Below are 12,618 nucleotides of genomic sequence, written 5' to 3'. Positions count from 1 at the left end.
TGTGACCATTAGTGCCGATTCCAACGGCTAGGCGGGCGGGCATCATTAGTATTGGTTCGTAGGCAACCTTTAGTACCGGTTCATGCCACGAACCGGTACTAATAAGGCCAGTGCGGCTGTGGTCAGGCTGGGGGCCCCACGAAGACCTTTAGTACCGGTTCATGACATGAACCGGTACTAGAGTTTCTTAGTAAGCTGATTTTTAGTCCCACCTCGCCAAGAGAGAGGCAGTATGAACGGTTTATAAGCTGTGAGTGCAGAGACAATGACGAAGAGGCGCAATGCTCACCTGCACGTTGATTAGCTTCAAGCCTTTCGAAATAGTATAGATTGCACTGAGCTATGTGCAGTGCAGTCTACACTATTCCGAAAGGCTTGAAGCAAATTAACCAGCATTGCACCTCTTTTTTATTTTTAATAACTTATTTGAACTCCGAACTTCTTGTGTTCCGTATGCAGCATTCAAAGCGACGTCATCAATTTCCAACATGTTCTGACATCATTTGTTGTTTTTCAGTCATTTACCTAATTGTTTAGAGAGTTAAATGACCGTGAAATTGAAAATCACTATAAAATGAACTGCGAAAATGTTGAAATTTAGCATGGTATTATCATTTCACCCACATAGCATGTGCGAAAGAGTAGAGAGTCACGGCAAAAACTGAACGCACTTCGTGTACAAACTGGACAATCTCTTTCGGAGTATCAGGGTTTCGGACGAGAACTCATCTGCAAACAAATTCTTTCATGCCTTTACTGATTTTTAAAGTTAAGTTATTCACAAACTAGTGATTCACACTAATTTCAAATAATTCAAAATTTAAACTATTCAAATTTGAAAACTACGGGCACTACCAGAAAGTTTGTAATTTTTTGTACCTAAAGCAAAAATATTCACAAAGAAACTCTAAATACACAAAAAAACAACTCAAAAATAAATAAAGCAAAAAAATAAAAAAAAGCCCGCCTACTAGGTCAGAGCGGCTTGCATACAACTAGAAACCCAACCTGTTGTTGGGCCAGGATGCAGGCCCGCAAAGGCCCAGTAGGCCAACAGGGCAGCACAGAACATGTAGGCCCAGTAGGCCTGCTTTGGAGAGGAGCTCGAGAGAGCTACCGCACGGGGGTTTATAAACCAGTGCAGTCGCCCCTCGGCTAGCGAGGTGGAACTAAACTTGCGCACCGCACCTGCGCCAGCGCACCCCCTTTAATACCGGTTCGTGGCACCAACTGGTACTAAAGGGGGTGCGGTTCCCGTCGCTTGGCCTGGCCAAAACGGGCCTTTAGTACCGGTTGGTGGCTCCAACCGGTACTAAAGGTGCCTTCTATATATACAACACTTACGAAAATTTCATTCTTTCTTTGTTTCTTCCTCTGTTTCCCCATTGAAGCACCGCCCGCGCGCCCCGATCGATCGACGCCGTCGCCGTCGCCGCCCCCGTCCCCGTTGCCGCCCCCGTCCCCGTCGCCGCCCCGGGCCTGTCCCCGTCGCGCCGTCCCTGCGTCGCAGCCCCCGCGTCACGCCCCGGCCCGTCGCCGCCCGGCCATCGCCTCACCGTCGCCGTCGCCCCGCTGTGAGCTCTCCCCCTCTAACCCCTCTCCCTCGCCTCCGGCGGCCACCATGGGCGCCGCCCCTCCCCGAGCCCATACACACACACACAAGCATGATGAACACACACACACACACACGTACATATGTATGAATTAATGCATGTATATATTAGTATATACGTATTTTGTATGTTTAATTAGTTTAGATTTTTAGATTATTATTTTTTCACTAGTATATATGTATGAATGCATGTTAGATGGATATAATTAGTGTTTAATTAGTATGGAAAATTTTCATATAATGTTGTTTTCAGTTTTTTAATGGATGTATAAAAGTTGTGTTTTCTGTTTTTAGTGTTAGATGCTTAATTAGTATGAAATAGCATATAGAATTTTGACATATGCAATGATAACATAATTAGTGTTATATAGAAATGTTAGAAATTTTAGTTATCAAAATCCAATCATTAAAAAAATGTTACTTTTTGCGGGCATATAGCTAGTATTTGTTCTCGACGATGCCCGGCCCGCATCCTCGCCGTCGACCCGTCCGCGACGACGTCCGACTGACCCATGTCCGGGACTGGGCTCCGCCGGGCTGGCACTGGGAGGTGCTGCCTGGAGGGGCGCGCCGCTTGATGAGGAACCCGGCCCCGGGTCCCGTCGTCGACCCTGATCTCGTTTGGTGGCGTTCGCGTGGGCCAGTTTCGGTGCGGAGGGAGCCGGCCCCGCCGGAGGTGGTATGTCGCCGTGTCAAGGAGGAGGACGAGCACGTCCATCACTACATGGTTGCGTTAGAGGGCGGCAGGTTCTTCAATACCTGGCAGTTTCTTCAGAGATCTCACTTCAGCTATGATCCTGTGAGGGTTCCTTCTCTTTGGGTGTCCACCACCCGCGCCGCAGGAACCGCGAGTGTCCTAGATTCTTCTGTAGTATTCGATCTTTAATTAGCTACCTAGCCAGTGATGTACTATTCAATATTATATATTATTCGAGACGATGTATTCGAGATTATATCTATTATTCGAGACGATGTATTCGAGATTATATCTATTATTCGAGACGATGTATTCGAGATTATATCTATTTTTGCTTCGAAGGCAACATGCATATGTAGGAGAAATTGTATATAGCTATACATGTGTGTATGTGTGAATTAATATGGTGGTTTGTGAGACATTGATGATATATATATGATTGGTTCTACTAGAAATTATATATATATATATGTGCATAACGTGTACAATGTGTAGTATCGTAAAATACCAGCAAACGAAAAAGAATTAAAATGGAAAACACAAAATTAAATGAAAAAGAAATCATAATACCAAAAAAACCCCAAACATTTTAGTACCGGTTGGTGTTACCAACGGTACTAAAGGGCTCCCGGCCCCCGGAGCTGGCTCGTGCCACGTGGTTGCCCTTTAGCACCGGTTCGTGCTGAACCGGTACTAAAGGGGGGCGGCTTTAGTGCCCACACTTTAGTGCCGGTTATGGAACCGGCACTAAATGGCCTTACGAACCGGTGCTATTGCCCAGTTCTGCACTAGTGTGTGTGTTGCACTTAACCTACGTGAGCAAACTAGTGACACTTTCCATGCTCTCTAGCTATATTCCAAAATTAATTTTCGTGTGTGGGAAGGAAACTTTGTTTTAACCATATGTGGGAACGGAAACTAACAAAGCAAATAGTGAAGTACAAACTTGTGAATTTGTATGTATAGAAAGAACAATTTGTAAGGATTGCAAATTGTTTGAGGCATGGAAATCTGAGCGCAACAGAAAAAACAACCCATTTTGTTGGCAGAGGATGTTTATTTTAACTGTGTTGCAGACAGAAACAGAAAGACGCAAGTTGTGGGCTTGTTGACTTATTAGTTCTGGTCTTGTAGGCACTAGCACAAATGTCTGAATAGATTAGTTCAGAGTAGTGATACAGTACCTTCACATTTTGATTGGCTCTGATCAAGCTCAAATGTATGTTCATGCGTACCTTCACTTATTGTGTTGTTGAATAATATTCTTCCGTCCGGAATTACTTGTCATAAAGATGAATGAAAATGGACGTATCTAAAACTAAAATACATCTAAATACATATATTTTGTGGACAAATATTTCCGGACGGAGGGAGTAGATAGTTTGTGCTGATCGGTAACAATTTTTGTGGCTCCCTAGACCTGAGCACCTCCTTGTTCTTATGGGATAAACAATTCGGTGCTCGGTTTCCTTGTGATTCAGCACTAAATTATTTGCTATTTCTGTAGGCTTACCAGGAAGACTTACAGTTCACATAAAATTTCTTCAAAAATACAAGTCTATACACATAACATTTCTAGCAGTGTATGTAATGACTACTTATTTCACATTTCCTTTGCCATGAATTTTTATGACATTTTTCTGCATTTTCATGTGGAAGCAGTTTACTAGATGTTTTTCGCATTAGATTATTAGCTAGAAATACCTGTATGAGATGTAATGGAAGTTTGTCCCCAAATTAATGTCAAGATAAGCTGCACATGGTAAAGCGGTTCTCCTTCATACTTACCAAATCATGTCTCGGCATCTTGATTTTCATCGTCACAAGTAACTGCACCTTTTTTTTTCTGCTGATACACCAGACTCTTACATTGGCTTTTCATTTTTGTTCAGGATTCATTTTCGAGTAGGGTGAGACGATGTGGATCATTGGTGGATATGTCATGTCTTTGACTATTCAGAAATGCAAGCCTGAAGCACATATGGTGCCACAACATTTCCGTCCCTTTATTTTTGGGTGATATGCCAATTATACCCTGAGGAACCATGTAGAATCCAGAATATTATACACGTTATGAACCCTAGACCATGTAGCTAGACTTGGTATTGTCGTATCCTGTAATTTTTGTTGCATGGTTCATGCTGGATTTAGTGACCTGGTTATTGTGTACTGTGCCAAGAGGTGTTCGATCAGTTGGATGTCACTGATCTACTGTTCGATTTTCTGCCTTTTGCCTACGCATATGTATGTCCCAGCCACCAATTTATAGGAGCCGCTGCTTTTATATACCCAAGTGGTCATCTGAAGCTTACATGGCACCAGTGCCTGTGGAGAATTGGAGAGGCGAAAAAGTTGTTCACCCGTCAGGACTTGTTTGGATCAAGTTATGCAAAGATTGCAAGAAGTTTATAATTTTTATTACTCATACAAGTAACATTCATAGCCAGGATCCGATATTTAGCCATATATATGTGACTTATCTGCTCCTTCGCATCAAACCGTCCCGATAGCGGATTTCCAGAATCTGGGTATTACGGGTTCCCTTTTGGTTTGTGAATCCTTGTTTGCATTCCTTGAGTGTACGCTCATAAGTAGCAACCAAATCAAGAGAAAAAAACCTCAAGCATTCGAATACCGTGAATGAGGATCTCACTTCCAATCTAGCTAGGAGGCTTGTCATACAGGGATTTTATTCATTCTTCGAGACAAAATCCAAGGTTTGGGATGTCAAAGTTCTGTCTTTGCTTCTAAGAATATAGATTCGTCTCCGAGTCAGCTAATGACCAAAGGGCCGGTAAACGTGGTTTTTTGTAACCTCAAAAACCATGGAATGTGTGATCATGACTTGAGCAATCCCTACCTTAAAAATGTAACTATGACTAGTTGTAAAAAAGGAAAAATCATACTGTATGTGACAAGCTCGCCAATACAAGTCACATAAACTTGTGTTTCATAAGTACGTTTTGTGATTTTTGCACAAGGCCACACCCTGCACAATCTTTGCGAAAACATACGATGTTAAGTTTGCACTACCTAGATTACCTTTTCATTATTTTTTAAAGATGGAAATGTAATTTTTTGCTAATCCCAGAAAATGGATTCGTATGGAACCTTTGTTGCACAAGATCAAAGGATGAGCGCCTTGTGGTTGTTGGTTCAGTTCGTCGTTCTTTGTGCTGGTGAGCATTCTGAAACCCCCAGACCCACATCTATACTACTCTAGGTATACAAATTTTGAAATATTCCGAATTTGAAATCTCATGATCAAGAGGAAACTCAGTCATCAACACTGAGTAGTAGTTTCCTCGCTCGCCGTCCGTCGAAGCTCACCGGCACCGGCCATCAACGGAGGCCCAAATATCTTGCTGCCGATCAATCAAACACATCTACAGGGATTGCAGGATGGGAGAATATAATCCAGCCCCTCGGTCGGCACATATGCTCGAAAAATCGAAAAGCGCGCAGCAGGATACGATGCCCCAACGCCTCCGCACCATACCATCGAGACAAATAATGCCCGTGGCACCTTATCTATCACCCACACCGTCCACACCTTGGACGGCGCGCATCATCTACATCCCGCCTAGGCAACACATACTCCTAAAATATAGTGCGCCCGCGCTTTTCGAGGTCAAACTTTGACCATAAATTTAACAAACGAGACCGACTGCGGCGGGAGAAAAAGTTACATAACTAAAAACTTCTTTCGAATACGAATTCACTGATATAATTTTTGCTCCCGCCGCAATCGGTCTTGATAGTTAAATTTACGGTCAAAGTTGAAGCATGAGGATAAAGGAAGCATTACATCGTGGAATAGAGGGAGTACCAAAAAACAAAACCAAAAAGGCGAGCTTCTCCAACAGTTTTTAAAGCCATTCTAGAGTAGTAGATCTCTCCTGCTGGCACCGGGACCCCGGCGGCCACACGGCAAGCTTTTTAAGCCAAGATTATATTTCTTCAGCAAAAAAGAAGCTATGATTATCTTCTTCTATGCTTTGGCGTGGCGCGCAGCGTGCAGTACAGCATGTGCGGCAGGGTCGTTCTCTTTCTCTCTCCCATGCGCGCGAACGTACGGCCGAGAGCCGCTGGCGCGCCATCTGGACGACGGCCAGAGCGAGCACAGGATGCGGATAGACAAGGCAGGGGGAGGACACTGACACAGGCAAGCGACACAGTGCAATCCGGCAGAGTAGCAGCATTGACCGGCCAGTAAAAACTGGAGCACGAGAGCGCGCACCAGATCGGATTGACACCTGACGGCGACGCTTCGGCACATGCCTCTGCGGGGCCGACACACCGGTCACGGGCCGTCTCGTTGCAGTAAAAATAGCCTAGCCACACATAAATCAATAAAATTGTACAATCCCTCCTCCATTCCACAATGTAGTGCTTTCTTTATCCACGTGCTTAAACTTTGACCGTAAATTTAATTATCAAGACCGATTGCGACGGGAGCAAAAATTATACCAGTGAATTCGTATTCGAAAGAAGTTTTCAATTATATAATGTTTTCTTCCGTCACAGTTGGTCTTGTTGTTAAATTTATGATCAAAGTTGGATCTTGAGAAGCACGGACGCACTATATTTTGGAATGGAGGGAGTACCAGTAGCACTCCTGAGAAAACATACAGCTACTACCGGATTAAACACTCTGCAGCCGGCCAGTGTGCTCTGTCTTTCCTTCCATCCCATCGGCCAACTGTGCTGCGCATGAACGTTCTATCCTATCCTCATCTACGCGCCCCCACCAAAACGCAACAGTAATGCTACGCCGTCCCAGACTAATTCAGGCGATTAATAAGCACAAAAAGGCACAGGTGGGGATTGAAATTCAGTGTCTAACAGCAGAAAAACTAAATGTCACACAGAGCTATCCCAATAGCAATCCAAAAATAAATCCCAGAAAACAAAGATGTATACCAACTTGTATATTGTGCTGGAGATGTATATGGACCAGCACGGGCCAAAAAATCGTGAGCAGGGCCAGACACAGTGCTAGCTTAAAGACAACGCAACCACTAGACGCTGACAGGAAAGTGGATCCAAAACAGCACCAGACAGGGCATGACACCCCATGGTTGGGGAACTGACACCATTGCTTACCCCAGATTGACGCCTTCCCCCGGATTAAAAGGGTAGATCGCAAAAGCAGTAAAAACTTTCCCATCCACTACGCCTACACGGACAAAACCTCACTTTCCCCACACAAAACCTCAGCAGATTAAAGTACCAGCACTAGCTAATTACCTCACAAACTGTACCTGATTAATAATCAATTAACAACAGGATGACAGACAGAGATCTGATCTGACAAGAGAGAATTCATTCATTCATTCATTCAATCATGGAGGACGATAATAACGACCGGCATCATTTTACTTCATCGATGAAACCAAAAAACAGAGATCTGTTGCAATCTCCTCACCATCACCACACAAAAATCACCAATAATCCATCATCATCACGACCTTAAACATCAACTGAGAGTACGGTACGGGTACCAGAGACCAATTCATAGCAAAATTAACCATCACACGGACTGACTGACTGACTGACTTTCCCCTAGGACGGACTCCGAGAACGGAAGGGGGGAGGAAGATAAAATAAGCGAGGCGGCTGCGGCTGGGCGCTCGGGCCCAGATCGATCGATCGGCAAAACTAAGACGAGAGGTATTTAGGCGCAATCTATAGAGGGGGGAGGGGCAGAGATATCCCCTCACTTGGTGCAGTCGCGGGAGATGTGGCCGGGCTCGCCGCAGTTGTAGCAGGAGCGGTCGCCGCCGCCGCCGCCGCCTCCGCCGAACCTCCCGCCGCCGCCACCCCCGCCGAAGCCGCTGCTGGTGGGGCAGTCCCTCGCGATGTGGCCCGGCTCGCCGCAGTTGTAGCAGTTGCCGCCGCCGCCACCGCCGTAGCCGCCGCCTCCTCCGCCCGCGCCGCCGTTGAAGCAGTCCCTGGCGATGTGGCCTTGCTCGCCGCACTTGTAGCAGCCGCCGCCGCCGCCACCCGCGGGGCCGTTGACCGAGCAGTCCCTGGCCATGTGGCCAGGCTCCCCGCACTTGAAGCAGGCCCCACCGGCGCCCCCACCGCCGGATCTCCTCTGTCCGCCCCATCCTCCACCACCTCCGCCACCATAACCTCCCCCATACCCGCCAGATCCGTCCCCGCCGCGGGCGCCGAAGCCCCCGCCGCCGCGAGATCCGCCGCCGCCGCGGGATCCGAAGCCGCCCCCGCCTCCTCCGCCGCCCGCGCCGCCCTGCACGAAGGATCCGTCGGGGCCGGTGACGTCGACGGCCTTGGTGCGGCCGTCGTCGCCCTCCGAGACGGCGAACTCGACCACCTCGCCCTCGGCCAGCGAGCGGAAGCCGTCGGCCTTGATGGAGGACTGGTGCACGAAGAGGTCCTCGCTGCCGTCGTCGGGGGAGATGAAGCCGAACCCCTTGGTGTCGTTGAACCACTTGACCGTCCCCTTCATCCGCGCCTCCATCGCCATCGCAGCCCCCGAAACCCTACCGACGAACTGTTTTTTTTTCTCTCTCCCTGGCGCCTGCGCGATCGATCGATCTTATCTGCTCGGGGTGGGGGAGGAGGCCGGGCTTATATAGGCGGCGGCGGGCGGGGTATACGAGGGAGGGCGTGGAACAAACCCGGGGTGCATCGGACGGCTGGTGGCGTGCCGGGGGCCGTGATGGACGGCTCGGGGTGGCCTGGAGGACGTGGTTGGACGGGGGGAGGCTGACGTGCGGGGGCCGGGCTTCGCACGTGTGGGCTGGCCACCCGTCGGCGCCAGCGTTGGCCAGGTTGGTTTCTGTGGGCAGAGACCATGACCGGTGGGCCGCCGCTGGAGAGGACGTTGCTGGATCCGGTGTACGCGGGAATCAATGCTCTCGACGATTTGTGGGTTGTTAATCGAGCCAGGACCATGCACCCGGTCTACCATGGCATCTGTTTCAAAAAGAGAAAAGGGGGATAGATGGCATACTTTTAAGTAAATCTCATCTCAATTTGGTTAGATATTTTGTATATAAATATAAAGAAGAATCTCAATTTGTTTCTGGTTCCATGGTGATTTTCAAAGGGGAGGGAAGTGCTACGCATCGACCGACTGGTCTTTCTAAAAGCTAGCCGACCCACGAGCCATCTGATTCATGATGCTCATCGTATAATATTTCTTCTCTCTTTCCCACATTGCAACATGTCCCGTTGCAAATTGCAACAATGATCAACAACACACAGGCGCTGCCTTCTTCCTAAAAAAAGAGATTATGATTCCTCTATATCTCGCTGCCGCTGCTGCCGGTCCGCCTCGTCTCCAGTGGTCTTAGGAGCATGGGGGCGTAGTGGATCCCGACCCTTGCCGACGGAATGGCTCCGTTTTTATATGTTTCTTTATAATTATATTAGGGTTTGTGTCCTGTTCATAAAGACAAGACGGCGACGACTCCGTCAAGATGGAATAAGGTTCTCACTGCCTACTCCCCCGTCCTGCTGGTGCGTCTAGCATCATCGGTGGGTATGTGGAGGTATGTCTCCAATGGATATGTCTTTGGTGGATCTGCTCGGATCTAGTCGTGTTTGTCTATGTTTGTGTGTTTTCAAGTTGGGTTATTCCAATCTACGCTACTCTTCATCGATGGCGAGGAGGGGCGATTAGGGCGGCGCGCTTTCGGCTCATTTCAGTGCCTATAGTCGTCGCTCGATGGTCTACGGATCTTGATGCAATTTTTATCATTTTCTGGTGTTTGTTGTACTGTCATGATTGACGATAAATAGATTATAAGTTTTTACGCAAAAGGAAAAAAGAATAATCAGATTGCACCTGCAAACTATTCAAAAACTACACATTTATCTTTAAGTATCTTGTATTGTATTTTAAAGTAGCTAGTATGGTACATAAAGACAAACATACTTATGAAAATGTTGTAAAAGCCTTGAACGAAAAAAGTAAAAGTGAATGGCAATCTCTACTATTAGGAGTTCTTTTTTTAACGTCATCTCTACTATTAGGAGTTGTTAATCTCGCATCTTCGGTTTAGTTTTGCCTCACCTCCCACCACCACCCTTCATGCTGATTTTCTCCCATAAAAAACGAATCGATTCACCCGACCCTCCTTGTTCGTTCTTTCGTGCTTGCCTTGGCATGTGTTGACTCAATTTAACCACGTAAAAATTACTCCCTTAGTCCCATAATATAATAGTGTTTTTGACATTACACTAGTGTCAAAAACACTCTTGGTGAAGAGAGTACGTAATTGAGAATTCAGAAGTCGCACCATACATGTGGGATCACCCTCGTAAAAGAAAGACGACAAATTTTTTCCGATAACCTTTCAAAATGAAATCAGATGAAAAATCTTTTTTGTGTAATTTCAAATGTGAAGCAAGTCTCCGTATCTTATTTGTGAAACTGAATATTTGAAATTCAACAGAACCCATGTTTTCTTCTTTTTCTTCTTTAACCATAAATCCCAAAAAAAATTCTACCTCCTTTCTTTTTCATGTATTTTTCTGAGCCACGTGATTGCGGAGCACAACGATGCTGACCTGTGTCTTCGTGACGCACTGTGCCGACCGCGGCGGTGGACTCTCTCCGAGCGACGGATTGACGACGAGGTAGATGGGGGTACAAGAGAAAGGAATACAGGTAGACAGGAATAGTGGAGGCCAGGAGAGAATGGTGTCAGGAGGGACAATGAGGGTTTGGGATGTGAATGGGAACTTGACTGTCGGTTATAACATGTCACATACAAACCAACAGTAATCGAACGGAAAACCGAAGGGTCTGATTTGAACATATTACACAGGCGGGTCCAGCGCTCGCCAGCGATAGCGTGATTGCTAGGAATAGTGGAGGCTAGGAGAGAATGGTGTCAGGAGGGACAATGAGGGTTTGGGATGTGAATGGGAACTTGACGGTCGGTTATAACATGTCACATACAAACCAACAGTAATCGAACGGAAAACCGAAGGGTCTGATTTGAACATATTACACAGGCGGGTCCAGCGCTCGCCAGCGATAGCGTGATTGCTGCAAATGAGCACTAATGTTGCAATGTCGATCGTTGTTTTTCACTGCTGGTACAAGGGTGAGCACCGACACTTAAGGATCTATCGTCGATGCTCTACCACTAACACTGCAAGGGGCACCACCTCCACTACTGAAGCTGGTGTGCCGCTTTTGCAAGCGTTGAGAGAAGCACGAGCGTATTGTAAGTGCATCTAGTGCCCCTTAGTGATTTTGGTGTATTGAAGACTTATAGGTTAAGGGACTGATGCGTTTGTGAGTGTACACAGGTCTATAAGTCTATGAGGAGTTTGATATTTACAGAGAAAGTCGACCCCTAAAAGTGAAGTTCTTCGATTGAAGACTTTGGATTTTTGAATACTTTATGAAGACTTTGAAAGTGAAGAAATTGGTGTAATCCTGAAGACTTGGTATTCATTCGAGGAATATGGAGCATGAAGACTTTTATTTTCGTAGTTTCATTTTCTCTTTCTTGAGTCATAGGAAACACCGTACTGTTAAAGGGGGTCGAGGAAATGCTAAGGAAAAATTTCCATGTGATGCTCAACTCAAATCCTACACCTACCAATCCCTTCGAGTGAAGCCATTGGAAATCTCATATAGTTCAGTCATATTCTTCAGTGACAGAGACGAAGTTCTTCTGGTCTCTGAGGAATTTGTTCTGACTGAGGAGTTAGGAATTCGCCAGTGCGGATTGCCTACACAGTGAGGTACATGATAGCCCTGAGGAATTTGATACTCAAAATTCCGATCGTTGTTGTGCTATGCGCCAGCTGTCCCAAAATATCTACCCACCTAACGGTCATATCATTGAAGGGCATTTATGTCTTATCATGTCGGGTTGCTCCCTAGGCTATAAATAGCCGACCCCTACAACCACTAGCTGGTTGGCTGCTCCGAGAGAAACTGACACTTGTCATTTGAGAGCATCCCATCCTCCGAGGACTTTGAGTGAAAATCATCAAGTGAGGAAAACCCAAACACCTACAAACCCAAAGTGATTGAGCATCACTGAAGAGATTGATCCTGCGTGGATCCGACGCTTGTTACCTTTGAAGAATGTGCATCTTCCAGACGGTTAGGCGTCATGGTCTAGAGCATCCAAGAGAAAATTGTGGATCGTTGAGTGACCAAGTTTGTGAAGGTTTGGAAGTCACCTGAAGACTTACCACGAGTGATTGGGCGAGGTCTGTGTGACCTTAGTCCAAGGGGAATACGGTGAGGACTGAGTGTCCTGAGCTGCGTGTTCAGGACTGTGTGTCCTCAGGTTTAAATACCTAGCCG

At 46.5% G+C, this 12,618-nt stretch overlaps 1 protein-coding gene across 1 annotated transcript; it reads right to left on the bottom strand.

Annotated features, from left to right (window-relative positions):
* Positions 1-7,670: 7,670 nt before the first annotated feature.
* LOC125513341 (glycine-rich protein 2-like) lies at positions 7,671-8,897 on the bottom strand. The gene has a single exon (XM_048678437.2). The coding sequence runs from the start codon at positions 8,800-8,802 to the stop codon at positions 8,029-8,031; it is 774 nt and encodes a 257-aa protein (XP_048534394.1). The 5' UTR covers positions 8,803-8,897; the 3' UTR covers positions 7,671-8,028.
* Between the last annotated feature and the right edge of the window lie 3,721 nt (positions 8,898-12,618).

Source organism: Triticum urartu, chromosome 6A, assembly GCF_056163025.1.
Source record: "Triticum urartu cultivar PI428250 chromosome 6A, HENAU_Tu73, whole genome shotgun sequence".
Lineage (NCBI taxonomy): Eukaryota > Viridiplantae > Streptophyta > Magnoliopsida > Poales > Poaceae > Triticum > Triticum urartu.
Note: the sequence above shows the minus strand (reverse complement) of the source record. Positions and strands in the feature narration are given on the sequence as shown.